The 20506-nt window shown below is 43.8% G+C and overlaps 1 protein-coding gene across 2 annotated transcripts in view; it reads right to left on the reverse strand.

The window, feature by feature from the left end:
• The window catches only part of LOC124789403 (solute carrier family 22 member 7-like), a 169097-nt gene extending 149400 nt beyond the window's left edge, over nucleotides 1-19697 (reverse strand). For both annotated transcript variants that reach the window (XM_047256746.1, XM_047256745.1), the window contains exon 1: nucleotides 19514-19697. In XM_047256746.1, coding sequence (XP_047112702.1) covers nucleotides 19514-19528 — 15 coding nt within the window. In that variant the 5' untranslated portion in view covers nucleotides 19529-19697. The remainder of the gene's footprint in view (nucleotides 1-19513) is intronic.
• Between the last annotated feature and the right edge of the window lie 809 nt (nucleotides 19698-20506).

The following is a 20506-nucleotide window of genomic DNA, read 5'->3' on the forward strand; positions in this document are numbered from 1 at the left end:
TCAGCGTTTCTAGTTTACAGTTCAGCCAAATAATACATCACCCGTGAATTTCATTGTTTATCAACGCAAATAAACATGCGTTTCTGAGAATTTTCGGAAGCTACCATTGTCCTTTGTATATGTACGACCAGTTTGTAGCGAATTGGCGTTTGTGATTTAGCTACCGTACTGTAGCAGATTTTTTAACATATTGTAATACATCTAGTTTTCCCTTAAAGAGGAGTAGCCCTATATATTATCTGCATTTATCGTAAATTACATGTTTTTAAGTTTGCTAACAACATCAAAACGTTTTAGGAAACTAGTAATTTTTACCACAGATTTCTGTGTTGCCTTAATATTAATCTCGTTTTTGTGTATCTGCTTCAGGTCTTACAGAGAATTAGCAACTTTTCACCTCAACAGGTTGTTCTCTGCTTTTAATACATTGCACCAGCCAAAATGTAGCCTCTCTGTGAAAGCTGTTCTCAAATACGAGATGAGTTGGTCGACGTTCGTAACCAGCTGGAAAATGGAAAGGCGCTGACTACTGTCAAACGATCGGCAGCTGCTGCGAATCAGTGTGATGGAAGAGCTCCCGAGAGTTGTGTACTTGTGATACCTGTTTCAAAGGTACTTCAAGTACTATCCTCTCCTGTGGATCCTGTCTCCTCCGCATAAAGTACAGGCTCTGTCATTGTCCGTCCACTTGACTGCGAGTGGCATGTCAATGGCAGACCTGGGCGTCCTGTGCAGGGTAGAGGGGGACCGTGGAGGGCTCCCTTTAAGCAACAAGTTTGAGGTGCTGTCTTTCAGTGATACTGGAACAGAGCTAGTGGAACTCACTTCACCTGTTTTGGAGAGACCTGTTTAGTCTGGTGTCACGAGATGGCAAAGGCGAAAGGATAGGGCGTCTATTAATATTTAGCAGTGCAAACCTATGGCTAATTATGGTACCTCTTGGGGAAATGGCACCAAGGAACAGGAAAGACCACAGGTGCACTCAATTTGTATGCCTGGGGGCCTAATTCAGCATGCTGAAGAGGCTATTCCGGCAGCCATTGGGGAAACAGGGTGTAATCAATTGCAGATTGTGGTGCATGTTGGAACAAACGATGGCTGTCGTCTGGACTCCGAGGTCATCATTCGGAAATTCTAGCGATTGTCGGATAAGGTTTGGGAAGGCTAGATTTGTGCGTGGAGTTTCAACGAAGCACGTAATTTGCAGCATTGTCCCCAGAACTGATCATGGCCCTTCGGTTCTGAGTTGAGCAGAAGGACTGAGCCAGAGACTTCAAAAGTTCTGTGACAAGCTAGGCCACGACTTCCTGAACTTGCTCTATAGGGTTGAGAACTGTTCCCTTAAAGAGGTAGGCGTGCACTGCACATCAGAAACTGCTACTCAAGCGTCTGACTGTACGTTAGGGGTGCACACAACGGTTTGTAGATTAGGCGACTCTCCATCCAGTCCACATAACAACAGCTGTAAAAAACCCAAAAGTATCAGTGTAAGATCGAACGAAATGTCTCCCTCCCTCCCCCCCCCCCCCCCGCCCACACACACACACACACGTTTCCTTTTCTTTTGTTTTAGGGCGCAAAAACAACTAGGGTCATAGGAGTCCATGTCAAAACTGTAGAACACGAACACAAAGAGGAATTAGAAAAGACTCCGCGTCAATCCCAATCCGCGCAAGAGAGGACAGCTAAAAACAGGGACGTGGAGAAAGGTCTATAAAATGCGCCATAGAGAAACGGAAGTCGTGAACTAAAAATTAAACGGTCTTCGCCATACTGCTACGACGGGTAAAGAGTAAAACGCGGTCGACAGCCCGCACGTTGTTCGCTAAAACGACCGATAACTCAGACAAATTGTTGAGTCCACGCCATGTCGAGTTGCTGCATTACGCTGGGGAAAAGGTGCGTCCGACACGATATTAGGAGGTGGCCCTCAATGCATACATAATGAGAAAATCCACAAGGGTGTAGAACATGTCATAAAACAGAAATAACATCATAAATATTTAAATGAAAAAAGATGCTAATATCCCATTCACAGACCCTAAGTGAAATTGTCAATAAACGTATGCGGTGAAAAAAAAGAGCAGTCTATCAGGAAATGGTGGGTCGTCAAAAATTGAGCGATGTGTGCACAAAGTAGTGGAGGAGCATCACTTAACAAATGGCAATAGCTAAAAAGACAGTGCCGAATACGCAACCGGGTTAAAATGATCTCGCGTTTAGAGAGCCGAGAGGAGATCGTCCAAGCCGCTGGAAGATATTTAATTACTTGGAGCATGTTCCCATAAAAGGAGGGCCAGTGGTGGTGCCAAAGTGACACCAACTGCTGACAGACGGCAGCATAGAGATTATCGGAGCCTTACAGGGTTACTGGAGATAGCGAAGACAACGCTCAGGCTGAAAACCTGAAGCAAGTTTTCCTGGATAAAGATGTCCGACAAGCCCCATATGTAGAGAGTATGGAGGATACCAGTCCTCCAGCAGGTGTTGTAGGCTTCCTCCAGATCGAAAAACACGGCCAAAGTCTGGGATTTCCGCAGAAAACCCTTCATGGCATGGGTCTACAAATTGACGAGATGGTCAACTGCAGAATGGCGCGCTCGAAATCCGCACTGCTCACTGGTCAGTAAATTGCAAGACTCTAGGTACCATACCAGTTGGGCATGAATCATACCTTCCATCACCTTGCAAACACAGCAGGTGAGAGAAATGGGGTGGTAGCTAGAAGGAAGGTGTTTGTCCTTAGCGGACTTAGATATGGGTATGACAGCAGCTTCACGCCAGTGTTTGGGAAACGTGCCGTTTCCCCAGATGTCGTATGTATGAAGCAGAAAGTTCTTACCTGCAAGAGAAAGGTACTGCAACATCTGAATGTAAGCATCGTCTGGCCCTGGAGTGGAGGATTGGGATGAAGTGAGAGCTTATCTAGCCCCCTCATAGTAAAGGCAGCAATGTAGCACTCACGATTTTGAGAAGAGAAGGGTATCGTCTGAGCCTCCTCCACTCGTTTCCAATGGAGGAAGACAGGGTGATGGTGGGAGGAGCTCGAAAGCTACGCAAAATGGCGGCCCAAGGTGTTGAAGATAGCAATAGGGTCCACGATGAAATTGTTTGCTGCTGTCAGGCCAGAAATTGAGGAATTGATCTTGGTCCCAGAAAGGCATCGGGGGTTCGAAGAGGGAGTGGAACTGTTAAAGGAACTAATGAATAAAATCCAGCTAGCTCTTTTGCTATAGTGACGAACACGACGACATTGTGCACGCAACTGTTTCTAATGAATGCAGTTTGCCATCATTGAATGATAGCTAAAAAGCTGAAGAGCACATCTCCATGCATGAATTGCATCGCGGCATGCCTCAGTCCACCAAAAGATGAGAACACAGCGTGGTAAAAAGGAAATACGAGGAATGGAACGTTCTGCGGCTGTAAGGATAACGTTTGTAAGATATTTTACCTGGTCATCACAACTGGGGAAATGTTGTTCGTTGAAAGTCGCTATGGAGGTGTAAAGCCTCCATTCAGCCTTCATAATCTGCCATTTGGGTGTGCATGAAGGTGGGGTAGGAGTCATCAAATGGACAGCACACGGGAAATGGTTGCTTGAGTACATGTGAGAGAGAACGGATGGCTCGAGATGATGGGCAAGATGAGCAGTGCAGAAGGGTATGTCCAAATGGGAATATGTGTGCGTGGAGTCTGAAGGGAATGTCTGTGTTCCTGTGTTAAGGCAGAAGTAGTTGATTGAGTAGGTCAGCCAAGAAGGCACCTCTCGGACACCTTCTGGGAGAACTGCAAAGGAGATGGTAAGCATTAAAGTCACCGAGCAGCAGAAAGGGCTGAGGTAGCTGCCCTTTAAGCCGGAGGAAGTCTGCCCTGGTGACATCATATGATGGAGGAATGCAAATGGTACAAAGGGAAAAGTTCAAGTGAGGAAGGAAAAGGCGAACTGCAACAGCTTGAAGATGGGTAATCAGGGAGATAAGTTGACTATGAACATCATCCCGTATGAGCAGCAGGCTTCCCCCATGAGATGGAATGCCGATCTCAGGGGGAAGGTCAAAATGGACTGGGAAGAAATGCGAGAGATCAGAGTGGTCACGATGACGCAATTTCGTTTCCTGAAGGCGGAGAACAAGTGGACGCTGCTGTTTTAAGAGCAATCCCCTTTGCTGGATTGAAGAACTCCATTGGAGGCGAGTCATGACAAGGAAAGTATGAAGGGTGTCACCTCGGCGGCTGCCGAGTGCCAGCTTTCTAAGACTCACTGCTACAGGGCGCAGAGGCAGGAGGAGCCTGCTCGATGAGGTCTGCAGAAGTGTTGCCATTCTCCCCCTGTCGGCCTGCGGGTTCCAGGGCAAATAAACGGTTATTGGTGCACGCCAGCGACACGGAGGTTGGCTGGGCGATGGTATCACATGTCGACACCGTCCAAGATGATCTCAGAGTCGGCGAAGAAGACCGTTAGCCTTTCTTTGACTTCTTGGTATCTTTCCGATAGGCAGAGGAAAACTCAGATGTTGGTTGGCTGGAGGGATGCAGGAATTCTTCATGGGTGTATTCCTTCTGTCCTTTCTGGCGTGCCGGTTGTATAGCTGATGACTTCGTTCTGTGAGGCAAAAATCTGGTGGCGTGCTACAGAGCTCGAGGAGGAGACAGGGACGCTACCGTGACTCTGGGTTATTTCACAACCGCGGTACTAAATTTGAGGTCGCATGTCTGCACGGCCATGTACTTCATGTAGCGAAATGTATTAAGAACAGTATTGTAGATGCCAGATGGTAGATCGCAGGGTTTCCGACTAGCCTACAACTTGCGAGCGATTGGGTAAGGCACTTTTTGCTTCAACTGGATCATCTCCTAGACAGCCCGCTCATCAACATACACAGGGAAATCGCGGGAGGAAGCAGTGCCATGGTCGCCATTGCAGTTGATGCAGCGGGGTGAAGGAGGCGAACAATCGCCCGCGTGAGCATCCCTTCCACAGGTTACACATTTGACTTTGTATCGACAGGACTCTCGAGTGTGGTTGTGATGATGACAGTGGTAGCAGCGCATCGAGTTTGAAATATACATAACTTCATAATGTGCTTTGATCTTTGACGGAAGAACCACTATATCAAAAGTGAGAAAGAGTGAGTGTGAGCATTAAGGATGCATCTACGTTTTTCATCCTCCAATGGGCTGCTATAACACCCTGATCAGAGAGGTACGTTCGGATTTCTGCCTCGGTCAGACCACTGAGCAGCCCAATATAAGTAACACCACAGGAAGAATTCAGCCTTCGACGGACCTCGACACGAATGTGACAGCCATGGAGGACCGAAGCTGCAAGCAGTTACTGTGTTTGAAAATCAGAAGTAGTCTCCAAAAGCGAAGTGCTATTGCATGAACGAGAGCAGGATTTCACAAGGCCAACAATGCATCAACACCTTTCTGAATAACAAACGATTTTACTGTAGTGATGGACTGATTGTCCTCAGTAAGGTAAACCACGAGGAATTGTGGGACAGCTGGGAGGGTGTTTGAATCCTTAGCCTTATTCCGTTTACGTTTCGTAGCCGCTGACTGTGAAGACGATTGGCTCATTGCGCGAAAATCCCCAGAATGCCAGCATGAAAGGGGCGCGCCCGCCTTACGTGATTGTTCACTCCTCAGTTCACGCCTAACACCAGACAGAGGGATCAATCGGCAGTTTAGGAAGGTAGTAGCTCATGCAATCACCCTCCCTGGGCCTGGCCTGTACCTGCCGCCCCGGGGCTGGGAATTATGAGTTACCCAGTCACCTGTCACGCGTCAGACGCGTCGGCCGGCCTTCAGGAGCGCACAGGGAGGAAGAAGAAAAAGACTAACTTCAATAGCTGAAGCGGAGAAAGGATAGAAGATGGTGAACGAAGAAAAAAGGAACGATAAACAGTGGAGATTATCCTGATGCCGACCGCGGTGGCCGAGCGGTTCTAGGCGCTTCAGTCCGGAACCGCGCGACTGCTACTGTCGCAGGTTCGAATCCTGCCTCGGGCATGGAGGTGTGTGTGTGTCATGTCCTTAGGTTAGTTAGGTTTAAGTAGTTCTAAGTTCTAAGTGACTGATGACCTCAGACGTAAAGTCCCATAGCGCTCAGAGCCATTTTTTTTTTAAATCACGCAACACCCAGTCCCCCACCGGGAGTCGAATCCGGGCCCCCTTGCGTGGTAGGTGGTAACGCTACCGCTGCGCTACGGAGGCGGACACAATACCGCATAAAAAATACTGGCACTGCTTTTCCTACAACTGTTTCTTCGGGGAGACATTTGAGGATCTTACTGACCACAGGTGTACCTAAAATTCACGCAGGCAGTTCATAGATACTCGTACCGTCTGTGGACTAGCATGATCCTGAGTAAAAATGGCAACACGATACTATCGCTCGAGAGGTAATACATAAAAACGCAGCCCGTCCGCAAATTTCCAATATGCCGTTGGAGTTTCCTCTGTCGCTACCAGCCGTCACCTGAAGTCATACCCGATGCAGCGATGACGCCACGAATAATTCAAGTGCGTCTCTCCAAAAAACTGAAAGAATGGGGCGTCTCACCATGTCGCTTCCATCGTTGCCGACGATGGTCAAGCCCGAAAGTGCAGGACCGCGATTCATAGCTGCGAAACGATTCATCAGCTGTCCACGCTTGCAGATCACAGCACCACATCAAACGCAGCCGTTTATTTTGTGGTGTTAACGCTAGCGTACGAATGGGACGTTAAGCCCCAAGCCCGGTTGCTATTAGTCTCTTTGAGGCGTAATAAAATCATCAGATACACCTACAAGAAACGCGCTTAATCAAGCGATGTGATATCATTGAACTGAACTTGTTCAGGTCATAGGATCAGCAGTAACTGCTCAGTTCATCGGAGAGGCTGAGTCAACTGGTCAAAATCGCTCACACTAAATGCTGAACTATACCAGAAAATAAAGGCGAGTGAGAAAGAGATTCTGTCAAACGATGCTATGACGGCAAGAGAACGTTCATATTTAGCTGCGCGATAGCATGGAGAATCGGAGATTCTTATGCAGTCGTACTTTAGAACTATCATCGAAAGCGGATGCCACCCCTGGACAGTTTTACGAGCTGAATCCCTGAAAATGAGGTTGTGCTTCGAAATGTACACTGGTGTAAGATAGGCAGTAGCTGTAGAGGCGCTCCACGAACAAGCTGGAAACATCAAAATACACAACACCTTACCATGCCTTATACGGTGTAGGAAACCCGTTGGCAATCCAAACAGCTTCCAGTCGTCTCGGAATGGATAAATAAAGGTATTTGTTTATTCAAGCTATTCAACCAATGATGACTATTCCTTGACCTGGTTTGTAAATGACTTTACTATATGCAGAGTTTTATCCTATTGACAGAAACACCAATTCCCTTTCTATGAGCTCTTATTACTCATTCTCTTCATAGGTTTATGCTTACATATCTGAAATCAAAGTATGAGAAAGGGTATGGAAGGATAATAGTACTTACGACACCTTGAGAGACATTCATTTCCACCAGGTGTACTCTAAAGAAATCCTCAGTTCGACACTTTAAGGTACTGGAAGCGGTATTTTGACTTACTATACACACGTTACATGAGGAGAAAGTTTGAGATATATGTATTCAGCTTCCTCACACATAGACAAATTTTTACGGAAAGTTTTCACATGTCTACACTTTTCACCTACGAATGTTCTCTGGTTTTTCTGTGATTAGGCACTTAGACTGCAACACAGGTTCTTGGAAGCAAACCAGCGCTAAGCGTATATGTACTGACATATTATGTGTTTTCTATTTCGTCTATTGTAATTTCATTGCCGTTTTGGCGTGTGATCTTTTGTGATTCGTGAAAACCTATTGTGTTCAGTAACAACACTGTAGTACAGATTTTGCTTGCAGTTTATTTGGTATAAAGGTTTCGAGTTAATTTCTCTTGCATTTAAAGTAACATTTAATCTTATCTTTTTTGTGAATGTCATGAAAACAATTTATTTTGTGTGCAATAGGAATTTTGCAATATTTGATTTTGTTACAACTGCAGCTTCTTACGCACAAACTGTATCGGTGTTGTCTTCTGTCGGCACCTCTGTCGACTCTGGGACTGCAATTATTGTAAAATTGGTGCTCCAGTTAAAGAAGCGTATGGATAAGTATAACAGATTATTGAAAAAGACGGAAGAAATGGTGAATAGGTCACTAAGATAGAAGAGTACCGCTCGGAAAGAAAATACCAAGAATCAAAAAGAAATGATTATGTCAGAGAGAGAAAAGATGGGTACTATTCCGAACAAAACTGACTAGTTTACTACCAATGCGACACATTTGCCTAACAATACAGACAAAAAATCTGACTACACTTTACTTCGAAAATAGTAGAATACAAAGTTTCGAATCAATGTAATGTTCATCAGACGCGAATCCACCGACAACAGAAACACGAAGTAAATATTAGCCCAAATTAGCCGAAATGAGCTTTAGTGTAACAAATCCGCCCAATGACCAATTACAACAACTATCTAAAGAAAACAATGTAATATCTCGTACCATTACAATTCATGGAGAACAACAAATGGAACATCTTGCTGTCCCAACCTGTGAAGAACAGGATCAAACGCTGTCATTTCCAGTAAAAGACACTGCAACTCAGACAACATTTTTCTAGTTTGCTCTTCACATACACAGTAACGTAAAGCTTCTAAACAGCATACAGATGATCATTAAAGAGTAATTTACACGAAATGAAAGAAAATGCAAGTGCTATGATTTGTATTCATGGCATATATGTGATATTTCGCAAGAACGGAATATCGAAGTTTCGTGGATGGAAAGGGCTACTGTTACGAATACAAACGTTTTCATAAATACTACTACTTTTCCGTACAAAAATGCACTTACACCCAAGACAGAACAGTCCGTGGGCTGTTATATTGTATATTTGAGCAAATAATTACGGACAGAAGTGACAAACTAAATTCCATGTATTTTTCTACGTTCAAACATAAAAAGGGGATCCATTATACTTTTTTGGATATATCGATTAATCAACGATGCCTACCCGAGCTGGATGTTAACTATTTTGCAGTTTCTTGGTACACCTGTCTTTTCCTATATCCTTTTTAGCTGACAAGTGCAAGGAATTTTCTCCTACTGTCGTTGAAAGGAATATTAGTGAATCGTGAACTAGGATTAAGAATGTATCATATCGGATGCAGAGTACATTCCGATACTGACAAATTGGAAACTTCTACTACCGGTACACGTATTTCGTAACGGTAACAAATTTTACGCTGTGCAAAAATGTTAAAATAAAAAAAATACTTTTTTCTCATCAATATTTCACCCCGTTAGGAAACGATGTAAAGAAACAAGTGGCATTTCATTTAATTTCGACCGCAGCACGTACGTAACAATAATGACAGGAATGCACAATAGAACATGGGCTTGCAATTCCGGCATAAAACAATGCCTCACATTACACAGAATATACCGTTCCTACAACACTAGTAATTTATTCACTTTAATATCTGGGACATCTTATTGATTGACCTGAGCACAACGTTAAACTGCCCACCTTCCATAAAAATATGAATTGTAGTTTCGGTAAAAGTTTCTTCTCAGTACCAAAATTTTCGGATGTGAAACACAGATTGGAGAACCAAGTATATAACTTTGAACAACATGATTTTTTACATAGAGAAGGACCAGTCATGATTTATAAAAATGAAAAATTTAGTACCGTTTATAAAGAGATATACAGATTGAGATTATAGTTGTGTTGTCCAAATGGTAAGTCAGTTTTGCAAATATTAGTGGTATTGATGAATTACAAGTATATGGAGGATTTTCTACCAATTAAAGGAATAATTACAAATTATTAAGGCAAGATTGCATCATTTGATGGAAATTATCTGTGTCCGAAGTAATGTGTATTTTATTGGAGATTTTCTCTTTATAATCAGTTGTGCTGTAATGAAGGTTTGTTGGCTCAATAGGGATTTTTGCTAATTGTGACAGTGAAACATTTCTCGTGTAAAGATTGATTAATGAAACAGGGCAGGGAGTATTTACTACTGATTATTTACGAGGTACGAGGATACTATGAGATACGAATTTATTATGATGATACAGTCGAGATAAATATATTGGAGGTATTGGTGATTACTGATGATGATAATTATTAGGATAATATGAGAAGATGCAATGGTTAGGAATTGTGACGTATTATGAGGGTTCAGCAGTTAATGATTAGGGCATGTGATCGGGACCCTGTTTTTTGTTGTTGTTGATTTTTCTTTGCATGGATATATTTCATCAGCTTGAATGTAGTAGAAGGAAGGTGATGAACAGTTATATGGTTAGGACAACAGATTTCGGAAATCGTAATGAACACCAGTGTGATAAATGGCAACACAATAATTATTTCTCTTTTATGTGAAGTTTTTTGGTCCTTTAGGTACAACTGGTATGCCACACATTTCTGACATATTTGATCTTTATGGTGTTTTGTGATAATTTTTTTTATTTTGCTGCGTATGACATACGAGAGCATTATCCTGTTGAAGTATGTACCTTTTCTTTTTGTAACTAACTACACATATTCTTGTCTTCAAGTCAGATTATGTCGATATACATATGCAGGGTGAACTTTAATAAAACCGACAAACTTCAGGGACTGACTCCTTGCAGGAAATGGAAGAAAAATGGTCCCGAAACAAGTGTCGTCCGGAAAATGACGATGTACGTGCAACGACAACAAATCGTTCCCAAACACACTACACATCTGCATCACATCCAAGTCACAACCGATGTTCAAAGTGGCCTCCATGGGATATAACGCTCGCGGTTGTCATGCAGGATGCACATAATCGTACTTCGGCTTATACCACGTTTGCAGGCTACTTGCGTAGTGCTTGCAGTAGCGTTTCCCTCAATAACCTGTGGAACACGGACGTCCAAATCTAGTGTACGCACAGTCGGCTGCCTCCCCGCACTTTCGTCTATCTGAAAGAACCCATGATAACACAAACTCCCAAGAAGGACTTGAAAAGTTGTATGATGTGGATGGTGTCTGTGAGGGTACTTGTTTTGATATAGCCGTGCTGCCTCTCGACCAATTCCACCTGCTTGGCCGTACACAAACACCATCTCGGCTTGTTCCCGACATGAGTACCGAATTAGTTTGCTGCTTACAGTACGCTGCGTCAATCTCTCGGCCTGCGACACACAAGGAACACACGGCACTGGTCAGAGGAATTTCATTCGTCAGCGCCATCTAGCGTGGCAACGACGCATTTCCGGGCACTTATTCGTAAGACCTTTTTCCTCCATATCCAGTTAGGAATCGTCCCTAACTGTTTCTCAGCTTTATTAGTGTTAATCCTGTAAATTAAAATGAATTTGATTACTATGCAATAGCCCAAATTTATGAGACAATTGCACAGAGGATGCACCGTTGAATTGACAAGTTTTTATGACGACCCTAGGCAGAGATTCAAACCATGAATGAGAAGACCTGGCTCAGGTAGGTATTTTGAAATGTTTATAATTTTGTTGCACAATATGATTGTTTAAATTAACTATTGACTTAAGTAAACTCGTATTACACAGCTCCTGGTGCACCAACGTACCTGTACTCCAGACACGAAAAACAGCATGATGAGCAAGAGGTAATACACTTATTTCAGGGCAGACATCACCTTGCATTTTTGAGCAGACAGCGGGATTGTCAGGTGTCGTGCTTGCAAGCAGATTAATTCTCAGCGAACAGTGTTGTTAATTTCAAACAGTTATTTTCTTCGGAGTAGAGCAGTAATTTATTTTTGTGGGTATCCCAAGTCTACCATTGCACTTAATATCAAGTAACGTTCGTAATGCACTGAGTTTTAGTTACGTAGTTTTCTCTGAGGACAGTTTCTTTTGGCGTCTAACTAGATTCTTTTTTTTTATTATTTCCAATTTTGCATTTCATGAAACTTAAAATTTTATTTCACGACACTGTTCACATGCGCAGCACAAGGCCAATCAACAGTCAGTTGTGCTCATCAGCACAGCCGGCTTGGTGACCGAGCGGTTCTAGGCGCTCAGTCCGGAACCGCGAGACTGCTACGGTCGCAGGTTCGAATTCTGCCTCGGGCATGGGTGTGTGTGATGTCCTTAGGTTAGTTAGCTTTAAGTAGTTCTAGGGGACTGATGACCTCAGATGTTAAGTCCCATAGTGCTCAGAGCCATTTTTTTGTGCTCGCCAGTTTAACGCGATACCGGAAGTACACATTACATGAGAAGAAAGTTTATGAAATCTTTGTATTTCGTTCTCTCACACATACGCAATTTCCTTACAGAAAGCTTACGCAAGTTACATTTGAGGAGAAAACTTCCCACAATTCCCCACCCCTACCATTTCCACTCTCACTCACTCACTCACTCCCACCTTCCCTCCCTCCCTCCCTCTTTATTGAAGACTCGAATGTACTCAATTTTGTTCGAAGATTTAGGTCTTAAAAATATGTATTCTCAACAGATTCTGCAGAATTTGACAGAAGCCAAAAGGAGGCTCGTTTGAATTAGTGTAAGGAAATGTTCAAAAGAATTTTATTCATGTAAACTTCGTATCCAACTTCGTGACAGGAGACGAAACTTTGATATATTCGTACGAGCTGGAAAGTAAAGGGAGTCAACTGTTTGGGTCTTCAAAGATACACCGAAACCAACTAAAGTGTTACATTCATGAAGCGGATGGGTCTTTGTTTACACCAAGCGTATTCTGACTATTGCTTCGCACGATATATAAGAATCGTTACCGATGAATTGTCTAGAATAATTTTTTTTTCCACAGTTCATCAATGAAGTCAGCCAATACAAGCAAAATCGCATAATTATTCACTGTAACAATACCAGTTGCCACAGTACGCCAAACCATCTATTTGAGGGTAAAACCATCGATTCAGCCTCTCATTCTGTTTGCGCCCTTACGCCAAACAAATTATGTGAACATCAGTTTTAACCACGTCAGCAAGTTGTCGATTCCTTTAAAAACCTTTTTTTTAGGTACTAGAATCAGAGTGGAATGCAAAATGATTCCAAGACAGGTTCGAACGCATGAAAAATGTAAAAGTTTTAAAGACCAATGTTCTGGGAAACTAACTAGGAAAACTCACTTATTTCGATTAAGTGACGGGCCTTTCAGACATACACTCCTGGAAATTGAAATAAGAACACCGTGAATTCATTGTCCCAGGAAGGGGAAACTTTATTGACACATTCCTGGGGTCAGATACATCACATGATCACACTGACAGAACCACAGGCACATAGACACAGGCAACAGAGCATGCACAATGTCGGCACTAGTACAGTGTATATCCACCTTTCGCAGCAATGCAGGCTGCTATTCTCCCATGGAGACGATCGTAGAGATGCTGGATGTAGTCCTGTGGAACGGCTTGCCATGCCATTTCCACCTGGCGCCTCAGTTGGACCAGCGTTCGTGCTGGACGTGCAGACCGCGTGAGACGACGCTTCATCCAGTCCCAAACATGCTCAATGGGGGACAGATCTGGAGATCTTGCTCGCCAGGGTAGTTGACTTACACCTTCTAGAGCACGTTGGGTGGCACGGGATACATGCGGACGTGCATTGTCCTGTTGGAACAGCAAGTTCCCTTGCCGGTCTAGGAATGGTAGAACGATGGGTTCGATGACGGTTTGGATGTACCGTGCACTATTCAGTGTCCCCTCGACGATCACCAGTGGTGTACGGCCAGTGTAGGAGATCGCTCCCCACACCATGATGCCGGGTGTTGGCCCTGTGTGCCTCGGTCGTATGCAGTCCTGATTTTGGCGCTCACCTGCACGGCGCCAAACACGCATACGACCATCATTGGCACCAAGGCAGAAGCGACTCTCATCGCTGAAGACGACACGTCTCCATTCGTCCCTCCATTCACGCCTGTCGCGACACCACTGGAGGCGGGCTGCACGATGTTGGGGCGTGAGCGGAAGACGGCCTAACGGTGTGCGGGACCGTAGCCCAGCTTCATGGAGACGGTTGCGAATGGTCCTCGCCGATACCCCAGGAGCAACAGTGTCCCTAATTTGCTGGGAAGTGGCGGTGCGGTCCCCTACGGCACTGCGTAGGATCCTACGGTCTTGGCGTGCATCCGTGCGTCGCTGCGGTCCGGTCCCAGGTCGACGGGCACGTGCACCTTCCGCCGACCACTGGCGACAACATCGATGTACTGTGGAGACCTCACGCCCCACGTGTTGAGCAATTCGGCGGTACGTCCACCCGGCCTCCCGCATGCCCACTATACGCCCTCGCTCAAAGTCCGTCAACTGCACATACGGTTCACGTCCACGCTGTCGCGGTATGCTACCAGTGTTAAAGACTGCGATGGAGCTCCGTATGCCACGGCAAACTGGCTGACACTGACGGCGGCGGTGCACAAATGCTGCGCAGCTAGCGCCATTCGACGGCCAACACCGCGGTTCCTGGTGTGTCCGCTGTGCTGTGCGTGTGATCATTGCTTGTACAGCCCTCTCGCAGTGTCCGGAGCAAGTATGGTGGGTCTGACACACCGGTGTCAATGTGTTCTTTTTTCCATTTCCAGGAGTGTATTATTACCTTAGTCAGTCTCAGCACATGAGATAGACGTAAGGGTACTCTTCGGAAGAAAGTCACAACAACCACGAATGAAGGTCAGACTAACAAAACTTCTCGTTAACCTGTTTAATAATATGCATACGTTACATTTCCATACGAAAGAAATCACCAAGCGAGTAACGGTCGTCGTCTGACGCCACACAACGAGCGCTGAAGGGCCTATGGGGTACACCATTCCTACAGTTCTTGTGCGTCCGTAAATCTGCATAGATGTGCCAGTACAGAATGTCACAGAAGAGAGAAAAAACTCTAACAAATCTCATTTTTTGTCTGCACAATGGCTCAAATGGTTTCTTAGTAAATTCTGTTGCTACATACAGATTTCTGGAACGCAGGAGCTTGCTGTCTCAAAAGCAAACTCCGGCTTCTTCACACTATATGTCTAAATTCTCCGAAATAGGCCTGCCTCTTGTTTACTGAATAAGTATGTACATACGAAGCACCCAATCACAGGAGATTGTGAGTTGAAACTTGCAGGTAAAGATTTTATCCTCTCAAAGTAGTTACTACATTCAGTTAAGGCAATATATAATGGGTAAATATCTACAGCCACTGCAACTTAACCAAATGCAGCGTGCTTAAGTGGGGGGGGGGGGGGGGGGGGACAGAAAATATTTGACTACAGAATCAATGATAAACCGCTAGAAGCGTTTTGAATCGACAAATATTGACAATTATCAGAAGTGACATAAAAAGGAATGATCACATAACGTCACTAATAGTGCAAAGCTCCATACAAATAACGCAAATAGTTTTCTTGGTTATGGTGTCACCTAATATTCCAAAATTGCCATCACTGGATAAAACCGAGGTTTCGGCCACGATTACAGTGGCCTGGGCAGGCCAAGAGAATTTTCTCTGGGAAATATGGTGCATCATACTGTAAAATAGCTGTCACTCTATAAAATGTAAGTTTCGGACCCGGTTACAGCGACACAGAAATGGCTACTTAACCGTAGCCGAAACGTTTGTTTTATCGAGCGAATTATTTTTGCAGTATGACGCTACATCATTCCCAGAAAACTAACAGATTCTGAGCGCAGAAGCATGCGGAATTTCAACAACTTCATACAAATCTTATCAAATTCTGTTAAATTAGCTTCCCTTCGAATGAGTTACCTTCGAGAAGTTTCCTCCGACTTACTGTTAGGTGTTTTTCACTGTTCTCGATTTCTAAACTGATGAAAAATATTAAATTTAAGGATACCCTATGTATACACGTCGTCCTAATTTATACACCGACTTGAGAGCGTTGTAGAAATTCCTACAAGCTTCAGGGGGACGGGGTCAGGGGACTCAAACGAAGGTGTTGCGGATCACGGAAGGGCTGTCATAAAATGCGAGAACATCTCTTCACCGATGAGCTGATATAATCTGGTTTATTCATATCGTGTATTGGCCAAAAATTCCAGATTATAGTTATGACAATCGCAGAACTGTATTTTTAATCTTATTTTACTTACTCATGCCCTTGAAATTAAATGGTAAAGGATTTGTACTGTTATATCATACACTAACATACACCTACTATGCGATTAGTGTAGAGAATGAAGTGCGTATACACACTTTCAACTACTCATTCATCAAAACAGATCGTAGATTTAGAAATCTTCCATGTTTACCGTTACATTTACTCATAAAAATAGTCTCCGTTCCATATCGCCGTATTATCTGAAGCCTACTTTCATTTGTTAACCGGTACACCATGATGAGGCAGAGTTCTCGAGCGGCGTGTAGCTGCTGCTAAGAGCCGCAGTAAAATATTCATCACCTAAATATGCCTCTTGAATGGGAGCCATTTTCGATTATCCGATTGAACACTAGTGGTCTGAACTAAATTCCAGACTTTCTGCAGTGTCCTAGGGAGCTGAGGAGCGATGGTATAAAATGCTGTCTAAGAATGCGTGCGTTGGATGACGACACTTTACATTAATGTATTCACAGTGGTGGTTGTTGAGCTCTGTGGCTGTGAACTGACTTACGTGAGGAAATATAGCAAATCACCAACTTTTTAAGAAGTTTTTTGATGCCAAGATGAGTTTCGAGGTTTTCATTAAGTTTTTTTAATTGGCGTAATAACATTTGTATTTTCTTGATATTGGATTCCATTAGAAAATTTATGCACCACGACCACACAACAAGTACTGGAAGTAAGGGAAACTCCAGTAATGGTCGCGTACATTTGAAATCATTTTATTATTACTGCTTATCGATTTTAATGACAGTAATCAACTCCAGTGCTAAAGTACAACAAAAACACACAAAGTCAAACCTAAACAATCTATTCACAAACGTTTGTTATTCTCCATTCCAAACGTACACGTATGTGTGTGTGCACTGATCGCTTAGGATTGACTGTGTGTTATTTTATTTTACCACTGAAGATGATCACTCTGTGATTGAAATCGATATGCAGTAATAAAGGTTTCAAATTTATACGACCACTGCTCGTGTTTTCCTTGTTTGTAATATTTGTATTTTCGTCGATAAAAATGTTGTATTGAAGATATAAATGGTTCAAATGGCTCTGAGCACTATGGGACTCAACTGCTGTGGTCATAAGTCCCCTAGAACTTAGAACTACTTAAACCTAACTAACCTAAGGACAGCACACAACACCCAGCCATCACGAGGCAGAGAAAATCCCTGACCCCGCCGGGAATCGAACCCGGGAACCCGGGCGTGGGAAGCGAGAACGCTACCGCACGACCACGAGATGCGGGCGAAGATATAAATGTTTTAAACCAACATAAGATGGAAGTGAAAACCGAAACACGTCACTGCTTACACAATACTGTATATGGAAAATAAAATAATCGTATGGCACTTATTGGCCGGGATATCCCCTTCGGGGTTCGGCCACAGTATTGCAACTCTTTTTAGTTGACGTCACTTCGGCGACCTGCGTGTCAATGACGATGAAAATCGGCGGCCGCTGTGGCCGAGCGGTTCTAGACGCTTCAGTCTAGAACCGCGCGACCGCTACGGTCGCAGGTTCGAATCCTGCCTCGGGCATGGAGGTGTGTCATGTACTTAGGTTAGTTAGGTTTAAGTAGTTCTAGGGGACTGATGACCTCAGATGTTAAGATCCATAGCGCTCAGAGCCATTTTTTATGATAAATCACACAATGCCCAGTCCCCTGCCGGGAATCGTACCCGGGCCCCTGGCGTGGTAGGCGGTAACGCTACCACTGCACTACGGAGGCGGACACAATACTGCAGAAGAAATAGCTAATTGATTTGTTTATTCAAGCTATTCAATCAATGGTGACTATCTACTCCTTGACCTGGTTTGTAAATGACTTTAATATATGCCGAGTTTTATCCTGGTGACAAACACCAATTCTCTTTCTATGAGCTCTTATTGGTCATTCTCTTCATAGGTTTATGCTTACAGATGTGAAACCAAAGTATGGGAAAGGGTATGGAAGGATAATAGTACTTGACACTTTGAGAGACATTCATTTCCACCCGGTGTACTCTAAAGAAATCCTCAGTTCGACACTAAGATACTGGAAGCGGTATTTTGACTTACTCTACCATGCAAACACTTAAATATATTTAACTTTTCATACTAAGGCCTAGAAAGTGAAATTAAATTACTACTGAATATATATTCCATCTTGTGTTTACTGTGTAACTTCATACTGCTGTGATTGTGCGTATGTAATTTCTGCGCAGAGAAACTGCTCTGAATACAGCCTGGTCACACCCAGTGTTTGCTGAAATTAATGGCTTTAGCCCTTATCGGAGCGGGTAGATCAGTAGCCAGAATACATTACATAATGTTACCTAATATACAGAAATTTAATTCGAATCTCATACTGTGGTAATTATATGTCGCTAATAAGACAATTATAAACAAAGTAAATGCAATAGCTGCACATTGTCAACTCATTCCTCCTTCGCGGAAAACATGGGACTGAGAAAGCATTGGTGGAACGTGCATAAAACTATTATTTACGCTCTGTTTACACAACACTCCGGAATACCCTTCAGTAAAGATTGTGACATGAATATCGTACGTAGTGTCAAAGTCATGCGGAATTCAGCCCTGTGCAATAAATCATAATAAAATGAATAATATCTTACAGTATTCTGACCGTGCAGTGTTGGCACAGAATTATTACCACGAATATTTTATACCGTACACGTTACGCCTTCGTACATCGATTTCCCATCGGCCTATGTTCAGCAAAGTAACTCGAGCTAGGCAGTGAGGTACTTAACACACGGGACTCTTTATCTGGGAGGACAGAGGTTCAGGTCCCCGGCCACTTATAGGTTTTCCACGATTTCCCTAAATCGCTTGGGAAAACTCCGGGATATTTACTTTGAAAGAGCACTGCTGATTTCTTCGACCTTGTGCTACATTTCCAGTGACCTAATCGTCGACGGGGCGTTAAAGCTTTATCTTCTTTTCTTGAGTTCATTTCTATTAAACAAAATTTAAGTTTTTGAGGGCTCGAAGTAATGCGTATTTTATTGTTAACACAAAATCTCAAATTTCGAACTGTCATTTTACTTGTAACTGCTGATGTAACTTAACATGTAAATTTTTGTATCAGATTTAATAAAATATAACGATAAAGATTACAGTTTCCAACATCCCCATTGAATTTTACATACTCGCTGAAAAAATTTCAAACGTACGCCTTCAGTCGACTGTGACTAGATCTTGTGCATTCATATGCCCGGTGTCACTTCGACGGGCAGTGAAAACCTTATTGCAACCAATGAAACATCATCAACTGTCTCTGGGTAACTCATATTTTCATTCGGTTATCGTAGCTACTGCAGTTGCGCCGACGGCTAACTAAACCAGAAAGTAGTGACGAACTCACCTCGCCATCAGTCATGGCGCCCGCGTCCAAGCAGAGAAAGCTCCCCCGTGCCGGTGAAATGAAATGAAATGTCGTGTGGCTAGGGCCTCCCGTCGGGCAGACCGTTCGCCTGGTTAGGTCCCTGTTGATTCTGAGGTAGTTCCGGGGTGCCTTGCGCTCCGTCAGCGCCTCCCTCGTCTGCTTTTGTTTGCAGTGGCTCTGCTAACAGGACAAGGAAGCGGAATGCGAGACGTGGGCTATCGCTCCTACCAAGAGTTTAGTTGCTGACAATAGCAGCGCATGCTTCCGATTACAGCCGTGTATCTCCCGTGGGGACTCCGTTCCAGTTCCGTGGATGCGATAACTTTGCGGAAAGTCGCTAACGTTTCTCCAGCTATATTCCTTGGATTTTCCTCTGTTCCAGAAGTTGATAACGAAAATTGCGGGGCAAGTATTACGGACCCTACATGCGCACCAGCTTATCGACCGACCGACCAATTTCAAGGCAGCCTACATACGTCCCGACCGACTGTACTCAGCGATTACAGTTCCACCCTGTTGGTGTAATTTCTTTATCTTAAGTTTATTGCTTATGTTCTACGAGGTCCCGCTTGGCGTTACACAAAGAAGGACGGGGGATTACTTCGTGGTTTTAGAGGTAACAAGGCCAAAAAAGCCGAGAGAAAGCTGTAGTCAAAAAAGTAGTTAAGCAAGGAATGTAATTTACCCACGTTCTGCACTTAAGCTGCTGGGAATCGATGATTTTGGTAACTATCTAAGAATGGATGAAAGATACATTTCGGAACTGCTGAACGTCATCAAACAATCCTTAATGAAAAAGAATACCGATATGAGAGAGACTAAGCTGTGAGGAGGCCTGTTACCTGCATCACGATTTATAACTAGTGGCGGAGCCGGCCTCTGTAACTGAGTGGTTCTAGGCGCTACATTCCGGAAACGTGCTGTTGCTACGGTCGTAGGTTCGAATCCTGCCTCGGGCATGAATGTGTGTGA

The sequence above is a fragment of the Schistocerca piceifrons genome, chromosome 3 (assembly GCF_021461385.2).
Source record: "Schistocerca piceifrons isolate TAMUIC-IGC-003096 chromosome 3, iqSchPice1.1, whole genome shotgun sequence".
In the NCBI taxonomy this organism is placed as follows: Eukaryota; Metazoa; Arthropoda; class Insecta; order Orthoptera; family Acrididae; genus Schistocerca; species Schistocerca piceifrons.